Source organism: Prionailurus viverrinus, chromosome C1 (genome assembly GCF_022837055.1).
Source record: "Prionailurus viverrinus isolate Anna chromosome C1, UM_Priviv_1.0, whole genome shotgun sequence".
Taxonomy (NCBI): domain Eukaryota; kingdom Metazoa; phylum Chordata; class Mammalia; order Carnivora; family Felidae; genus Prionailurus; species Prionailurus viverrinus.
Window position 1 is genome coordinate 161,003,075 of NC_062568.1, and position 19,889 is coordinate 161,022,963.

Here is a 19,889-nt window from a genome sequence, read left to right on the forward strand (position 1 = left end):
ACCATTGAAGTAAGAATCAAGTGAGCTGTAGGAGATCAGCAAAACACTCCACTGAGCAGCACAAGAATTAGCAGTAAGAAGAGGAAATGAAAATGGACATCATTATCACCCATATGATACTGGGAGCAAACGAAATTTTTCTGATACATTCTATCAAAAATATCTAATTTTTAGTGAAAGGATTGTTGGGTACAATGGGAGGTGATGATAATTAAGATTTTTGAAACAAAGCTCAGTGTTCTAGGAGAAGTAATCTGGATCAGAAAGGGGGGGACCACAAAAGAGGGGAAGAGTATATGTAAAACAGGCAAATACTCTTCCCTCTATTTCATATTCGTAGGTCACAGACACCCATTTCTTTGTGGACAACTATTGAGGTCACTGGGCTGTGTGCTATACAGTTACCTAGAAAAATGAAGTTTGGACTGTGCCCTCTAACAGCTCATATCATAGGGGAAGTAAGAAAAGTACAAAACATATTTCTAAAAGGAGAACACCACCATGCCAAAAGAGAAATAGAGGCAAAGTGCTCAAGCGTTTTCATAGAAGGGAAAATGGGAGAGGAAGGTTTGAGAGATAAAGTTTCACGGATGAGAAGGCATCAGAATTTGGATTTGGAGATGATACTGGGTATGGACATGAGGAGACCGGGAATGACTGTTCTAGCAGAGAGGAAATGCCTGAGCAAAAGGCAGGTAGTAAGAACTCACGGGCCTGTGATGGGGCAGAGCGGCTGGTCCGTGGAAGAGCGTAGGGGCAAATGAGGTTGGAAAGGCAAGCTGGCCTCAGTCATGGAGGGGCTGGAATGCCAGGCTAAGATTATAAGCAGAATAATCTATTTGATCTTGGAATCTAGAAAAATTAATAAGCAGCTCTATTACAAATATGGTAATCAAAGAGATAGGCACTAGATATATGCATGTGGGCAAACACACAGATTATATGTGACTTAAAACCTTGATTAAAATTTTACAAGAAAGAAAGTGATATAGTCTGAAAATCTGAAAAAACAATTTGATGGGCATTTATGCACTGGAGACACTAAAGAAAGGTCCTGAGTAGAAGAGAATGTCTACTATTCAGGTGGGGATCAAATTAGCAAAATATCCAAACCATAATACATCTGAAAGACAAACTGACAAAATTTAATTATGATGATAGTCTACACTGTATCACCGACATTGGCCCTGTGCAGTAAGCAAAAAAGGAACGATCTCCAGTGAATAGGTGTGAAAACAGAAGCTTGGATAACTTACGGGACTTGCCTGAAATCACAAGGTTATTAAATGTTAGAGCCATGAATCCAACTCATTTTTTCTCATGTTGGTGTCCTTTACATTATTCCAATCTTCCTTATTTTTAAAAATGCATTTTTTTTCTTTGCACACAATTACTGTGAGGCCCATTCTGTACTTATGCAATTGCTATTTTATTTTTGCGTTTGAAGAAATATTTTCTTCCTTTAATTAAAGTATTTTTATCTTCACATAAATGGAGACTAATTTTCTTTTATTTCCATGTGAATTTGGAATATCACGGTTTCTTTTTGACAGGCAAAGTTGTATATTTAAGATGTGTCTTAAGCTCAATATTTAGGTTCACTTCAGGAACAGAACTTAAGGCTAGTTTTTAAAAGCTCACGGAAGAATTCATGAAAACAGCATCTTGAATATCCCTCAGTGAGATTCCTTTGGGCTTTTTTTTTTTAAGTCTATTTATTTATTTATTTAGAGAGAGAGCACATGCACAAGTGGGGAAGGAGCAGAGAGAGAGGGGAGGAGAGACAGAAGCCCAAGCAGGCTCTGCACCACCATGCAGAGCCCAATGCGGGGCTCCATCTCGTCAACCACAAGGTCATGACCTGAGGTGAAGTCGGACACTTAATTGACTAACTGAGCCACCCGGGCGTCCCACTTTGGGGCAATTTATAGTGAATCTGATTCAGCTCCTCGGCTACTGGTCCAAATTCACAACGTTTATCACTCGCCCTCTTCCGAAAGGAATGCAACGACTTAGTGTCCTCTAAATATACAAATTGTTTTTTGGAAAATTCTGCCTCCACTTAGGGCTCCTCAGCCTCACCTTAACCTTTAGCCCCACTTTACTTCTCCAAGTCTTGTCTTACTAGAGAAGTCAGAGGAGATGGAAAGCCGAAAATGAACAACTGCACAGGTTCTTCTAGAATCTGAATCAAACCCTTAAATTCCTTTCTTATGGTTTCAAGTCCAGCTTTTTGGACTTTATACCTAAACAAACATGAATTCATTCCTCTTTTCTGCATTAAGCATAAAATTTTATTTAAGTACAGTTTTTCTCTTTTCCGCAGTTAAAAATGTTTTAAAACCCACTTTCCTTTATTTTCTGACATTCAGGATACAACAATAAAATGTCGCTTCCTTACATATATGCATAGATGTTTTCAATTTTCACATTAATTTTTGCTTCTCAGCTACTTGCGTTTCTTCATGAGTAACATTACGTCTTAACTTTGAATTGAAGGACTGATCCTCCAAAAGTATTGTAGCACGTTCCAAAAAATAAAAGTAAAATTTCAGTGCCCCACTAGTTTCAGCGTACCAAGGTATACAAATTCTATACCTTAGGTTTAAGTATGTTTTTTTAAAAAAAAAAATTTAGTGAGAGTGTGCACGCACGTGTGCGAGAGAAAAGTGAGCGAGCGTGACAGAAAATTGTAAGCAGGCTCCACACTCATCGCAGAGCCTGACATGGGCCTTGATCTCACCACTGTGAGATCACGACCTGAACTGAAATCAAGAGTTGGACAAGTAACCAAGTGAACCACCCAGGCGCCCCTAAGAATGCTTAATAAGCACTCTCAAAATATCAAAGTACACACATTAAAATCCTTTGAAAAATTAGATTAACAAGTCAGAGTAGCAATTCAAAACTAGCTTTAAATTGCACACTCATTGATTTTTTTAACGTTTAAAAAACTGATTTGGTTTATAAACAAAAGATTTTAAAGCAGTGAGGGTAACTAAATCAATTCCAAATTATTGTTTTCCTTTAATTACAGTTTTTAGCAAAAATCATTTTTAAAGTATTTTCTAAATTATTGGCTAGAGTTAATATAATCTGTGATTTCATAATTATTGTTTCAAGTAGACTTAGGTTTTTAAAAACATTCTATATGTTCGTGTTTGTCACGAGATTCCTTTTGTCACAAAAATTTTTGGCAGGTCTCCCTGTACTATTTTCCCACTAGGTGGCAGCATTGGGCTCCATGTTAAAGGACTGAACGCGAAGCGGACCTTTTTGTTCATTTTTTAGTTTTATTTCCTATTTCCTCATCACACAGTCTTAGCACACATTCTGTGGTGGATTCCCTAAAACAGGCAATCGGCTTCCTCGCAGGAAACACCCCGGTAACCAAGGGCAACACAAGAGTATAACAGGCAGGTAAATCGTGTTCTCTTAACCTGCGACATACCAGACGGCAAGTGTCCCCTGAAAATCCCAAATCACAATTTTAACAGTCCTATGACACAGCAGAAATAATTCTTATATTATTCTTTACATAATTAAAACTAATTACTAAGTCAAACTGAAAAGATACTTAAGTGAAATTTTGATCTATTTTACCTACTTTAAAAGTGGGGAGGAAGGAATGTCTTGTTTTTGACAGATTTTAATTAGATGTTAGGTATAGGCATTTAATAAAAACTTAATAAATTGGCTCAAAGCCTTTTCCCTTAAGGTAGGCTTCTCCCAACCATCTGACATAGATGTACCTCCCTCAGAACCTGACATTTCAAAATCCATCCATCCAAATTAATAGGATTATATAGCTGACTATCATGATACTATCATTGCCAGTGTTATCATAGATTTTTAAATAACTACATCTATTTTTTATTTAAATTTTCTCAATAAAAGAATTTTTAAGGGCAGCCTGGGTGGTGTAGCCAGTTAAGCATCTGACTCTTGATTTCAGCTCAGGTCATGATCTCATGGTTCAAGGGTTGTTGAAGCCCTGCATCAGGCTCTGCAATGGCAGGGTAGAGCCTGCTTGGGATTCTCTCTCCCTCCCTCTCTCTCTGCCCCTCCCGGGCTCACATTCATTCTCTCTCTCTCTCTCTCTCTCTCTCTCTCTCCCTCCCTCCCTCCCTCCCTCCCTCAAAATAAATAAAAACTTTAAAAAATTTATTTAAAAACGTTTAAAAAGAATATTTAAGAAGTACACTTTTTGAGAAAATAACTTCGGCTCAATAGCAGTACTCAAATATTATAATCGACTAGAGAAATAGGATGTATAGCCCATTTTAAATTGTTTTCTAATTAGAACTAGATGTGTAATTAACTTGTTTTCTTATCATTACTTTCAGGATCTCTAAAACACTGTGTGAAAATGCCACCCTCTGTTTAGTACGGTTAGGCTTTTTTTTTTTTTAATTTGAGTACATTTGTTGATGTTCACAAGGCTGTGTAGCCATGACCACAATCTAATTCCAGACCATTTTCATCACTCCAAAAGGACACCCTGTACCTGAAAACAGTTACTCCACAACTCCTATTTCCCTGACCCCTAGTAACTGTTTACTTTCTCTAAGAGTTTGCCTATTCTGGGTATTTCATATAAACAGAATCGTGTAATATGTGACCTTTCGTATCTGGCTCAGCATAATGATTTCAAGGTTCAGCTGTATAGTGACAAGGATCAGTATTCCATCTCTTTTATAGCTACATAATATTTCATTGTATGGATATGCCACATTTTGTTTATTCACTCATCAACTGATGGACATGTGCGTCATTTCCATTTTGGTTATGATGAATAATGCTGCTATGAAAATTAATGTCCAGGACACCTGGATGGCTCAGTCGGTTAAGCATCCGACTTCAGCTCAGGTCATGATCTGGCCGTTCTCTGGAGTTGGAGCCCTCACGTCAGGTTCTGTGCTGACAGCTCAGAGCCTGGAGCCTGCTTCAGATTCTGTGTCTCCCTCTCTCTGCCCCTCCCCTGCTTGCACTCTGTCTCTCAAAATTAAGCATTAAATTAAAAAAAGTTAATGTCCAATTTTGTATGTGGACATTGTATTTTCAATTCTCTTGGGTATGTGATTCCTAGGTCATATGGTAAGCGTGTTTAACATTTTGAAGAACTGCTAAATTTTTCTAAAACAGCTGCGCCATTTTATACTCCCTCCCGGCAATGTCCGAGAGTACCAATTTCTCCACATCATTGCTAGCCCTTTTTATGGTTCATTTTTCTTCATTGTCTTTCTATCGTTTAGGCTGGATACTCTCAATTGACTTATCTTCCTAACATGTTGGGTTTTTTGCCTGTTCAAATCTGCTATGCATGGTACATTTTTCATTTCAGTTATTGTACTTGAATCTAGAACTTCTGTTTGGTCCTTTCCTAATAATTATTTCCAGTTTTATTGATTTTTTTTTTTCAGGAGAGAACACTTAGAGCTTTTTATTGTGCCCTTTTTTGTTGATATCCATTTGGCCTGGATATTCCATTTAGGCCTATAATACACTGCAGATTAATTTTAGAGTACGGTTTGAGGCAAGGGTCAGGGTTCACGATTTCAAATATGGATAATCAGTTGTTCTAACATTTCTATTCTTCACCTATTGAATTGTTTTGGCATCTCTTTCAAAAATCAGTTTGCCATTTAAGCATGGGCATATTCTCTTCTAGTGATCTATTTGCCGGTCATTATGCCAAAACCCCAATGCTCGATAGGACTTTATAGTAAATCTTGAAGTCATATAGAGGAAGTCCTCCAAATTTGTTCTTTCATAAGACTGTTTGGGTATTTCAGCTCCTTTGCATTTTAATACAAACTTTAAAAATTGGCTTGTCAATTTCTATTTAAGAAAAAGGCTGCTGAAAAACTAGTTGGGGTAACACTGAATCTATAGATAGTCTGGGGAGAACTGCTATATTACCAATATTAAGTCTTCCAATTCACTGACATGATATAACTTTCCATTCACAGGCATCTCGTTTAATTTCTCTCAGCAGTGTCTTGTAGTTTTCATTGTTCTTACAAATCTTGTTAATTTATTGCTATGTATTCCATGTCTGATGCTGTTGTAAATGGAAATTTAAAAAAAAACCTTTACTTTCCAATTGTTTGCTGCGTGTACACAGAAATACAACTAATTTTTGCATTCTGCCCTTCTATCATGTGACTTTGCAAAGTTTGTTAGTTTTATCGGTTGCTTTTCAGATTCTTAAGGGTTTTTCATGCAAAGTCATCATATGCAAAGAGAGACATTTTTACTTTTCCTTCCCATTTCACATTCCTTTTAAAAAACATTGCTGCAGTGATTGAAACTTCCAGCAAAATGTTGAATAGAAGCGGTGAAAGTATATAGTCAAAGTTTGCTCTGGAAACCTCTTTAATTGGAGCTTGTACTCTATTTTAACTATTCTTATCATTCAGTTTAGGTTTCCTGCCTAGCTATTTGTTTTCTATTCATCCTGGGTTTTTTCCCCCCTTTCCTGATATTTTTTGGCTTAATCAAATGTTCTTAGAATTCCATTAAATTATTGACACTTTATGTGTACTATTTTGTATTTTTTTTTTAATGGTTGCTCTATGGGTTATAATGCGTTCCATAACTTATCACAGTCTACTCAGTGTTACTGTTCTACTTCATATAAAATGCTATTGCATTTATCCCACAACTATACTTTCATTCACCCCATACTATACTGTCCTTTGTACAATTACCAAATATGTTGTATCTATGCACATTACAAACCCCACACCACAATGTTATACTTTTGCTTTTAAATAGAGAAAATATATAGTATTTTATTTACCCACATATTACAGTTGTTTTAACACGGTCGTTCTCAATGAGGAGCAATCTAAGGGGTAGAAGAAAGATACTGCTAAATATCTTCCAATGCACAGGATAGTCTCCCCACCCTCTACCCAGCCCAGAATGTCAACAATACCAAGGCTGAGAAACTGTGCCTTAGGAATAATGTGCGTTGTTTTTATCTAGTTGCTTTCAAGATGCTCTCTTTATAACTTTGGTTTTCATCATATTAACTAATGTGTCTAGGTAAGTTGTTCTTTTTATTTATCCTGCTTTGCAGGGGAGATGTCTGAGCCTGTTAGGTCTGTAGGGTTTTTACACTCAATTTAGAATATTTTTACTAACACTTTTTCAAATATTTCATGTGGCGTTACCTGTCTTCTTCTGGAACACCAATTACACTTATTTTAGACTACTTGATATTGTCCCTCCGGTCTTGAGGATCTGTTCACTGATTTTCATTCTCATTTCTGTTTTTCAGATTATTTTTTTTTCTTTATGTTAATCATAACTTTTTTCCTGTTTTCTCCAATATTTTGCTAAGCCCATCCACTGTATTTTTGTTTCCAGATACTATACTTTTCGATTGTAGAGTTGCTATACTTCTTTTTTAGTGTATATTTCTTGCTGAAAATCCCCACCTATTCACTATGACTTTATTTTCCTTAAGTTCTTGAACATATAATCGCTGCTTTAAATAAGACCTTATCTACTAAGACCAACATCTGGGTCATCTTGGGGTCAGTTTCTATTAGTTTTCTTCTTTTTAAAAACATTTTTTAATGTGTATTTTTGAGAGAGAGGGACAGACAGAGCGGGAGTAGGGGAGGGACAGAGAGAGGGGAAGACATAGAATCCCAGGCAGGCTACAGGCCCTGAGGTATCAGCACAGAGCCCGACGTGGGGCTATAACTCATGAAATGTGAGATCGTGACCTGAGCCAAAGTCAGACACGCAACTGACTGAGCCACCCAGGTGACCCGAATTACTTTTCTTCTTAATTGTGGGTCACATTTCTTGTTTCTTCAGTTATCTAGTAATGTTTATTTACTGAACATTATACATGGTACATCATAATGACTATACATGTGTAATCTTCCTCTGGTGATTACTGATTTTTTTTTTTATAAGAAGGAGATAACTTTGCTGAACTCAAACTCCAAAACTCTGTCTCTTCTGTGCAGGGGAGGAATCGAATCTGTTCTCAGTTCTTATCTTCTAGCTATTGTTTTCCACCAGGACCTGGAATCTCCCTTACAAACATATTTCAGAGGGTCAATTAAGTGTATTTCACCTGAGTTTACACAGAGATTTTGAGGCTCCTTCCTAAGCAACCCCTTTTTCAGCGACTTCATGCTTACTTTTCAGCCTTGCTAATGGTTCTGAACTCGGTGCTTGGACCCCACCAGCCAGTAAATGCATGGACTACAGGTGGTGTTAGGCAAACAGCCACACAAAGACAGATCTCATCCAGTGCTGTTTCTATCTTTCAAGGACTAATTCCCCTTCGGGTTCTGCTTGCTTTTGATCATGTCCCAAGCCTTTGGATAGTTGTTTTTCTTTCATATTTAGTCCAGTTTTAATAATGGTTATCTGCAGGACAAATAATGTGATACAGGCAACTTCACCAATATTGGAATACGAGTTAAGGATTATTATATCCATCTGGACCTCGACACATCCATCTCTCCTAATTCTTATGCATAGCAGCTAACACAAAAGAAACAAACAAACAAAAAAAAAACGTTTTTAGGAGACCCTACTTCCATGCCCGAAGAAACTTGTCCATGGTATAATGAAAATAATGAAAATAATGTGGACTCTGTTATCACAGAAATTGTCTGCTAACTGCATGAACTTACAAAGATTAACTTCTTTTCCACTTGTATTAGGGAGGCAGTCTCACAGTGTTGTCGGAAAAGGTTAAATGCTCACATCACAAAGCATACAGCGAGTGTTAAAAACAAAACAAAAACTGGGCGCCTGCCTGGCACAGTCGGTTAAGCGTCCGACTTCAGCCAGGTCATGATCTCGCGGTCCGTGAGTTCGAGCCCCGCGTCAGGCTCTGGGCTGATGGCTCAGAGCCTGGAGCCTGTTTCCGATTCTGTGTCTCCCTCTCTCTCTGTCCCTCCCCCGTTCATGCTCTGTCTCTCTCTGTCCCAAAAATAAAATAAATAAACGTTGAAAAAAAAAAAACCAACAAAACAAAAACAATGTTGGTTTCTTTTCCTTAGACCTCTCCCTCCATTCCAGCAATAGAAATAAAAGGAATTCCTAAAACACAACCACTTTTTTTTCTAGTTACTTCATTCCATAAGTAACATCTAATCGAGTTCACTTCACAAAGATGAAAACACAAGACTGAGAACAAAACTCACTTGATGAACAAACACAAGGCAGAAACAGAGACTGTTGAAGGGGATGATGAATCTTAATCCAGGGAAGATTCCCACATCCACAGTGTCTCTGCATAAGCAAGTATGGAGGCAGGAGGAAGACTGGTGATGTAAAAGGCATCTTTATCACAGAATTTCTCCACGAGTGAATAGAGAAGTGTCTTTCTGAAGCTATGAGAAGTATACAATGAACCACAGTAATCTAATAAGCAAAACTGCTATTGAAAAAAAAAAAGAACAAATTTCAAAAGTGAAATGAATGCAAAGGTAAGGAAAAAATTAACTTGAAAAAATTAAATCATATATGTCAGCTGGGCAGAAGGTGGAGTAGGTAAACCCTACAATTGCCTTGTTCCATGGATACAAGTACATAACACTCCTCTCAGTGTAAGTAACCTAGAAAATGACCCAAAGACCAGGAGAACAAACTCCACAACTAAAGGCAGGCAAGAGGCTATAATGAAGAAGGTAGGAAGGGTGATGACATGGTCTGAGAGTGAAACAGACCATGGTGTCCATGGTGGGGAGGGAACCAGTGGTACAGAAAAGAGTGGAAAACAGATTTTCACACTGGGGAGCTCATGAATGGGGAGGACAAATCTCCACAATATTTGCTTTTGAACATGAGAGGGGCCAAATTTCGTGAGTTCTTAAAACCAGCAGGACTTAAAGGCTGGAATTTTAAAAAACAGCAGGCTGAGCTCTGGGAGAGCCTGGATGGCAGTAGGAAGCAGAGCCCCCAACCTTAAAGAAACAGCACAATAAACAGCTTGTGAAGATACAGTGTAGACCAGCAGTTTGAAAATGCGGGGGTAGATAAGAAGGAGTGGGATTTGCTCATCTCAGAGCATGGCCTGGAGACACAGGGATCACAGGGAGACTCCTCCAGGAACAATGGAGCTGCCAGGCACCACTGCCCTCCCTACCGCACAGCATAAACAACGGCCATCTGTGGGAACCGGCATGGCACCAACTCTCCTTACCTAACTTGCTTACTCCAAGCCCCCAGCCCCGGTCTTCAGCAGATCTGCCCTTCCCAGTCATACATGCCCTAGGCTTGGCACTGTGAACCCGTCCCCGAGAAGACCAGATCACATCTCCTGTACCTTTTGTGAGACCTCAGTTCTGGCAGGTAACAGGGGCAGGTCTCATTTAGCAAGCAGACCGTTGCACACCTTGCTAGAGAGCCTCTGCAGACAACTGGACTGAAGGAAAAGCAGGCCAAGACTCAACAGAACGGTACATGCAACACACACAGGAGACACTGAAGTGCCAGGCCCTGGGTGACAGGGGATACTGCCCTGTGGGATACTAGAAGATCTATTCTTCATAAGCTATTATCATTAAGAGCATGAAAAGTAGCTGACTTTCCTAACACACAGAAACAGACAAAGGAAGTCAGAGAAAATGAGGAGACAGAAACACATTCCAAAAGATGGGCCAAACCACAGCAAGAGACAAAAGTGAAAGGAGAGAATATGCCTACCATAAAGATACTCCCTGAACTGGAGAAAAGAGTAGAGGATATCAGTGAGACACAACACAGAGATAAAAAAAAAACAAAACAAAAAACAAAAAACAGAGATCAAGAACACAATAAAATTTACTTAAAAATACACTTGATGGAATGAGCTTGATGAAACAGAGGAACAAATTAACAACTTGGAAGACAGAGTAATGGAAAGTAACCAAACTGAGCAAAGGAAAGAAATTATGCAAATTGAGAATAGTCTTAGGGAACTCACTGATTTCATCAAGCATAATAACATTCATATTATAGGGATCTCAGAATCAGAAAGAAATAAGAGGGCAAAAAAATTATTTAAGGAAATAATCTAGGAAAGTAAGTAGACATCCAGATCAGGAGGCACAGAGAGACCCCTCTAAAATTCAACTCAAAGAGGTCCATACCAAGACACATAGTAATTAAAATGGCAAAAAGTAGCAAAAAAGAAAAAGTTTTAAAAGCAGTAAGAGAAGACAATTATACACGAGGGAAACCCCATAAGGTTATCAGAATTTTTCAGTAGAAACTTTGCAGGCCAGAAGGGAATGGCATGATATATTCAAAGTGCTGAAAGAAAAAAAAACATGCAACCAAGAACACTCTATCCAGCAAGGTTATCATTCTGAATAGAAGGAGCATAAAGAGTTTCTCAGACAACAAAAACTAAAGGAGTTCATGACCCCTAAACCAGTCCTACAAGAAATATTAAAGAGGACTCTTTGAGTGGAAAGGAAGACCATAAGTGAGAGTATGAAAAGTAAACACAAAAGCAGTACAAGTAAAAATATTTCTGTAAAAATCAGTCAATGGACGCATAAAGTAAAATGATGTAAAATATGACATCATATACCTAAAATATTGGGGGAGAGGAGTAAAGAATGGGTTTAAACAACTTATATGCCAACAAACTGGACAACTTAGAAGAAACAGATAAATTCCTAGAAACATATAACCTATCAAAACTAGGGCAGAGGAAAAATAGAAAATTTGAACTGACCAATCACCAGCAATGAAACTGAATCAGAAATCAAAAAAACTTCCCCAAACCAAAACTCCAGGACAAGATGGTTTCACAGGCAAATTCTACCAAACATTTAAAAAAGAGTTAATACCCACTCTTCTCAAACTGTTCCAAAAAAATAGAAGAGGAAGGAAAACTTCAAAATTCTATGAGGCCAGTATCACCCTGATACCAAAACCAGATACAGACACACACCCCCGTCCCCGCCACACACACACAAAGAGAAGCACGGGCCAAGATCTCTCGTGAATATAGATGCAAAAATCCTCAATACTCTAAAATTAAGTGGAATTTTTTCCCCCAGGACACAAGAATGGTTCATTATTCACAAAACAATCAACATGATACATCACATCAATAAGAGAAAGGATAAAAACTGTGTGATCATTTCAAAAGGTGCAGAAAAAGCATTTGACAAAGTATGATGTTCACTCATGATAAAACCTCTCTGCAAAGTACGTGTAGAGGAAACATATATCAACATAATAAAGGCTTATTTGAAAAACTCACAGTGAACATTATACTCTGTGGGGAAAAACTGAGAGCTTTTCCCTTAAGGTCAGGAACAAGACAAGGATGTCCACTCTCACCACTTTTATTCAACACAGTACTGCAAGTCCTAGGCACAGCATTTAGACAACCTAAAGAAATAAAATTCAGTATTTGTAGATGACACAATACCATCCATAGAAAACCCTAAAGACTCCACCAAAAAACTACTAGAAGTGATAAATGAATTCAGTAAAGCCACAAGATCTAAAATCAATGTACAAAAGTCTGTTGCATTCCTATACACTAATAATAAAAATACAATCCTGAGACGCCTGGGTGGCTCAGTTGGTTGAGGATCTGACTCTTGATTTCAGCTCAGGTCATGATCTCAGGGTTCATGAGATGGAGCCTCATGAGGGGCTCTGTGCTGACAATGTGGAGCCTGATTGGGATTCTTTCTCCTTCTCTCTGCCCCTTGCCCATTTGTGCTGTCTCTCTCAAAATAAAGCATAAAAAAAATAAAAATACAATCCCATTTATAATTGTACCAAATACATTAAGTATGTAGGAATAAACTTAACCAAAGGGATAAAAGACCTATACTCTGAAAACTACAAAACATTGATGAAAGAAATTCAAGATGATGCAAAGAAATGACAAGACATTGATGCTCATGAATTGGAAAAACCAACATTATTAAAATGTCTACCCTACCCAAAGCAATCTACAGATTTAATGCAATCCCTATTAAAGTACCAAGAGCATTTTTTACAGAACTAGAAAAAACAATCCTAAAATTTGTATGGAACCACAAAGGATCTCAAATAGCCAAAGCAATCTTGAAAAAAGAAAAAATAAAACTGGAGGTGTCACAATTCCAGATTTAAAGTTATATTACAAAGTGGTAGTAATTAAAACAGAATACTACTGGCATAAAAACAGACACATAGATCAGTGGAATAGAACAGAAAGCCCAGAAATAAATCCACAATCACATGGTCAACTAATCTTCAACAAAGGAAGAATCAATATCCAATGTGAAAAAGACTGTCTCTTCAACCAGTGGTGCTGGAGTAACTGGAGAGCGACATGCAGAAGAATAAAAGTGAACCACTTTCTTTCACCATACACAAAAATAAACCAAAAATGGATTAAAGACCTAAATGTGAGGCCTGAAACCATAAAAATCCTTGAAGAGAGCATAGGCAGCAATCTCTCAGACACTGGCCAAAGCAACACTTTTCTAGAGGTCTCCTGAGGCAAGGGAAATAAAAGCAAAAATAAACTACTGGGACTACATCAAAATAAAAAGCTTCTGCACAGCAAAGGGAACCATCAACGAGAATAAAAGGCAATCTACTGAATGGGAGAAGATACTTGGCAAATGACATATCTGATAAAGGATTAGTATCCAAAATATACAACTCAACACCCAAAAAAATGAACAATCCATTTAAAAAATGGGCAGAAGACACAAATAGATATTTCTCCAAAGAAGACACATAGATGGCCAAAAGACACATGAAAAGATGCTCAACATCACTCATCATCAGGGAAATGCAAATCAAAACTATAATGAGATATTACCTCATACCTGTCAGAATGGCTAAAATAAAAAATTTTAAAAACAAGTGTTGGCAAGGATGGGGAGAAAAAGGAACCTTCTTGCACTGTTGATGAGAATGCAAACTGGTGCAGCCACTTTGGAAGACAGGATCAAAATTCTTCAAAATATTAAAAATAGAACTACTATGGGGCGCCTGGGTGGCTCAGTTGGTTAAGCATCCGACTTCGGCTCAGTTCATGATCTCAGTTTGTGAGTTTGAGCCCCGCATCGGGCTCTGCGCTGACAGCTTGGAGCTTAGAGCCTGCTTCAGATTCTGTGTCTCCTTCTCTCTCCGCCCCTACTCTGCTCATGCTCTATCTCTCAATAATAAATAAAGGTTAAAAACAATTTTTTTAAAAAATAGAACTACTGTATGATCCAGGAATAGTAGCGATGGGCATTTATCCAAAAAATACAAAAACATTAATTCAAAAGGATACCTGCACCCCTATGTTTATTGCAGAATTACTTACAATAGCCAATATATGGAAGCAGCCCAAGTGTCCGCTGACGAACGGACAAAGATGTGGTATATATTTGTAATGCAATGTTACTCAGCCATAAAAAAAAAAAGAAAAAAAAAAGAAATCTTGCCATTTGCAACAACATAGGTGGAGCTAGAGAGTATTATGCTGAGCAACAGAAATCAGAGAAAGACAAATACCACATGATCTCACTCATATTTGGAATTTAAGAAACAAAACAAACAAGCAAAGGGAAAATAGAGACAAACCAAGAAACAGACTCAAAGTGATGGTTACAGAGAGGAGGTGGTAGGGGAAATGGGGGAAGGGATTAAAGAGTACACGTATCATGATAAGATTAAGTGATAAAAAAAAAAGTTACATAAAAATTAAATCATACATGTTTAAATAAATTTTTAAAAGTTTATTGTGCTTCCTCCTGTTTATAAAGTGAATTTTGTTCCTTGTAAAGAAGATAAAATTGTATAGGACTATATAAATTTTAAAAATTAACAAGAGATGATGAAACATTTACCATGAACTTACATGGTGTTTTACATGATTTTTAATATTTGCATTGTATATCTGGGATAAATATGACATGATTTGTTTACGGAGTCTTATAAATTGTTGGAAATTTAGGCTGTTTCTAATTTACAGAACTATAAACTATTTATAAATGATTTCACATCTCTGATAATTTCCTTGGCTTTTATCACCTGTAAGTATAATTAACGTACAATTAATGTCCCTATCTCAATTACTACTGAAAATATTAATAAAGGAACAAAAATGGAATCTTAAGAAACATATAAGAGAATGCTTTCCAAGTTGTATCTGTATTAATTCATGATTACTATTCCTTAGATATAGGTCTGTTGCCACCTACTTATATCATCTTTCAATCTGTTTTCTCCATCTTTTCCACGGGTAGGTAAGAGACTTTATTATACAGTATTTGAATATTCAACTGCACCATTTTTACAGAAACTATTAAACTTGTGTTTCTAGTATCCTATCATTAAAGCATAATGAGGCATCAGTTGTTCCAAGTGAATTCACACAGTGTTTCTTTTCTAAGGTTTTAGAGACAGATGAGACAAACACAGTTGCTCCAAGAAAATCAAAGTGGAAGCATTGCTCACACAGGACAGAGCTGAGAAGCCGATAGGCTGAGAAATTAGAAAGAATCAGAATGGTTAATTATAAGACTCTCATGATTATATAATCCTATACTGCTAACATATACACTCTCTGCTTAAGCCACTGAAAATAACCTGAAGGAGAAAAGGTCAAAGTAAAATTGACTTATTTAAATAATAGCACAATATACCTTTTGAATATAATACTTTTTATGTTATTGATTGATTGGTTTAAATGTCAGAATAATGCCTGCAATAATGATCATGTTTCTGTATCAGTAAGCAGGGGTGAAGAACAGAGGCATTTCCTTGGGTTCCTTAGTCAGATGTACATTGATAAAAACCAGAAGTCAGCAGAGTTTTTCTGTAAAGAGCCAGAGGGTAAATATTTAATCTTGTGGGTCCTATAGTCTTTGTTTAACTCTATCATTGTGGCACAACACAACCACAGACAATATGTAAATGAATGAATGTGGTGGTATTCCAATACAACTTCATTTACAAAACAGGTAGTGGGGGGGGGGGGGGCACCTGGGTGGCTCAGTCGGTTGGGCTCAGGTCATGATATCACAGTCCGTGGGTTTGAGACGGAGCTCAGAGCCCGGAGCCTGCTTTGGATTCTGTGTCTCCCTCTCTCTCTGACCCTCCCCCATTCATGCTCTGTCTCTCTCTGTCTCAAAAATAAATAAACATTAAAAAAAATTAATAAAAAAAAAAAACAGGTAGTGGGCTGGATTTGGTCTATAGTTTGTTGGTCACTAGTCAACAAACACTGAGTAAACACTGAGAGGGAAATATCTAGTAAAATGCTAGTTAATTTCTTGAACACGGCCTAAAACTCCAAATGAACAAGGAATATTGTATAGATGAATGCAATTTTACTTTCCTATGATATTTCCTGTGATATTACAGGAATCACAATTTCAATTATAGGAGTCACAATCACAATTATAGGAATAAGAGCTCAATATATAGTTGAACCAATTTTTCTAGATATCAATACCTGAGAATCATTTACCTGTGCATAATCACCAAAAGGTTGAGAATAAGAAATGCACTTTTCCAATGTGTGTTGTGATTCATTTCCCTGAGAGATTGCATCCAGAATGTTGCTTGCAATTCCAGTCTTCTGTAGAGTGGTTTTACTTGCAGGGGCTAAAGGCAAAATCAATCATATTTTCAGCTAAAAGTTGTTTTATTGTAAGTTATAAGCAAAATACAAAACTTGTATTCCCAAAAAGAACACAAATTTTCATTAGCCAGTATATGTCTATATTTATTATGCCCAGGGAAAAAATATGTAGTATATGATGTTGTCTTGTTCATTTAAAGCAACTGAAAGTGGAAGTTTGCCCTATAGATAAATAATTTTGATGGAAACATTTTTTAGATCTATAGCTAATCTCTAAAAGAAGGCAAACAAGGGGCGCCTGGGTGGCTGAGTCGGTTAAGTGCCAGACTTCGGCTCAGGTCATGATCTCACGGTTCTTGAGTTTGAACCCCACTCAGGTCATGATCTCACGTTTTGTGAGTTTGGGCCTCATATAGGGCTCTGTGCTGACAGCACGGCGCCTGGAGCCTGGAGCCTGCTTGGAGTTCTGTGTCTCTCCCTCTCACTCTGACCCTCCCCCACCCCTGCTCATACTCTGTCTCTCCCTCTCACTTTCTCTCTCTCTAAAATATAAATAAGTTAAAAAAATGTTTTTAAAGAAGGCAAACCAAATGTAAACTAACTGTTCTTGTTAATGCAATAGTTGTAACCATCCATTTTTAGACGAGGTAAAAATGTGACACGGGAGAAGCACATTAAATTTTTTTCTGGCTCTTTAAAAAAATTACAAATCGGGGCGCCTGGGTGGTGCAGTCGGTTAAGCGTCCGACTTCAGCCAGGTCACGATCTCGCGGTCCGTGAGTTCGAGCCCCGCGTCAGGCTCTGGGCTGATGGCTCGGAGCCTGGAGCCTGCTTCCGATTCTGTGTCTCCCTCTCTCTCTGCCCCTCCCCCGTTCATGCTGTCTCTCTCTGTCTTAAAAATAAATAAACGTTGAAAAAAAAATTAAAAAAAAAAAATTACAAATCAATGTCTACATTTAAGAGGATACTTTATAAAATACAAAGAATGTATATTAAAACCTTTAATCTCCTTCATTCAGTCCTATTTTTTTTCCCAGAGGTAACAGTTTAGAATTTATTTTCCAAAATTTACTGTATGCATTTATACATTAAATATGCACACATAAGAATATACAGCTTTAAACAAACATGAATGGAATCTCTTTGTTCCTACATTGGCTTTTTTCACTTAATTTGCTTTAGAGATAATTTCATATTAGTACGTGTACCTCTCCCTCAATTACCAAAAAAATTATACTGTATTCTATTTTATGATGAACTAATTTTTATTTAACCACTCCACTACTGAAGAACATTAAGGTACTTTTCAGTTATACCAATTGACAGCCAACATTGTAGTGAATATCCCAGTACCCAGAGCATATACCACATTTGTGATTTTCCTTTAAAATTATAACTTATTCTAACTGAAGACCTGAGAAGGCCTTTCAAGAAAGTAAACAAGAGTTCAACCTCTGCCAATTATCATTAGCTCAGATATTTTGGGGTAGTTTGCAAATATTCTGGATAGATTACTTACATAGGCTCTTTTTAAAAAATACGGTTCTATATGTATTGCAAAGCATTATAGTATTGTCAATAATTCCTTTGCTCAATTATTTTCTATTATGATTCAATAATTCAATAAATTAATTATATTCTTAATAAAATATTACAAAAGATATTTTCCTTAAATAATCAGAATGCATTTTAAGTGTCTTAATTTTAGTTACTCTTTCAATTTAAAGGCTGGTCATAACTTAAGCTTTAATTAGTCAATAAGCATTATTTGCTTTCATTAAATTAAAAATTAAAGTAAAACTGATTATAGAAAATATTCAATACAACTCCAAAATATTAATACTGAGCTCTCACTTACATGATAAGCACACACTGGGCAACACACTTGCCAAGTTCAAGTATGGATTTTTACTGAGCCGTATTTCTTTTGGTGGTTCTCCCAATAGTGAAGTCTGATTCTTAGAAGCAGCCTATTTATCAAAAACAAAAGAGTAGGTGCTTACTAGGAGGTACAAGAAAATAAAGATACATAAAGAGTAATGCCAATTCTTCAATAAATCCAGTCCAGTGTAATAAAAATCTGTGGAACCTAATATTTGAACATATTAAGTTATGGGATATTTCTGGATATTGATTAAAATTATCACATTCCACTTGCTATTTTTGTCAATTAGTTTTTTTAACTATTCTAGAACCATAAAACTTCAGAACTGAAAGAAAATTAAAGGCCTTCATATAAATCCTTCTCATTTGAATTAGGAGAGAATTCATCTTCATAAGAAAAGACAAATCCCATACCTTTTTTCCAGAAATATTGTTATCCACATTTTCTTATTAAGATTTCTATTTTATATTGTACAGCTACAGCCAAATGATAAAGGAAAGCTTATTTATCTTTGGTTCTAAGAATAATACCAAACAAAATCAGTGGACTTAACAAGATCCAAATACACATTTAGATGATAACCCTAGAAACATTTCTTGAAAAGATATGCTATCAATATAATTTTATATAACAAGGTATAAGGGTATTTCTTTATTTCTAATATTTCTTTAATACTATTTCTAGTATTTGTAGTATTTCTTTAAACGGAAAGGGCTGATTCTTCAGATCATTTCAATTTCTTCCAACAAAATTTTGTGCTTTTCGTTCCCTGTTGGTAAAAATTTTTAAAGACAACAATTCAGATTACTATAATAAAGTTAAAGCTAGCAGCTAAGTTTTCATTTCCAAATTAATTTTTATTTTGTTCTCCGAACAGAATGAAGAAAGTATAATCTCAAGTGCTTATTTCTATATTTGAGAGCCAGAGCTCCTTTTATTTGTTCCTTATCTGGCCAACATTACTGTATTTGGATTGAGAAATCTATCTTGCATCTCTTCATAAGCCCCAAAGTAGGGCTTGTGATATGTAAATCACAGATGTAAATGTATTCATCCATTCACATATATTTACTGAATGTTCACTATGCTTCAGGCACTGTGGTATTGATAACCCCAAAATGAGTAAGACAGGAATACTACCCTTAAGAAATTCACAGTCAAGCAGATACAATAGCTCAAAAGAAGTCTGAGGTGGAACCCTAGGATTCTAGGTGGGAGCTAAAACCATTAGATGTTTGCCAAAAGAAAGCATATAACACCAGAAAAGACAATGCCTTAGAATTTAGTAACTGAGTAAAGGTAGCCAGCAAAGTACTCTCAGATTTTGTTTCTAAAGTACTTACATGGCCAAGGTAATCAGATTCTATCCTATCAGGGGTTCTCTAGCTATGAAAGAGAATCAATCATAAAATTTTAAAACGTACAGAGTCTGCCGAC

The 19,889-nt window shown here is 36.7% G+C and overlaps 2 protein-coding genes across 2 annotated transcripts in view; one reads left to right on the forward strand and one right to left on the reverse strand.

Annotated features, from left to right (window-relative positions):
- JAK1 (Janus kinase 1) overlaps positions 1–3,946 on the forward strand; it is a 254,071-nt gene extending 250,125 nt beyond the window's left edge. The window contains exon 26 of the transcript XR_007154956.1: positions 3,936–3,946. The gene's annotated coding sequence lies outside the window, so the exon portion shown is untranslated. The remainder of the gene's footprint in view (positions 1–3,935) is intronic.
- Positions 1–19,889, reverse strand: part of RAVER2 (ribonucleoprotein, PTB binding 2) — a 93,104-nt gene that overhangs the window by 13,310 nt on the left and 59,905 nt on the right. The window contains exons 10-11 of the mRNA XM_047872104.1: positions 18,426–18,537; positions 16,454–16,590 (exon numbers count right to left, since the gene is read on the reverse strand). Of these exons, the coding sequence (XP_047728060.1) occupies positions 16,454–16,590; positions 18,426–18,537 (249 nt within the window). The remainder of the gene's footprint in view (positions 1–16,453; positions 16,591–18,425; positions 18,538–19,889) is intronic.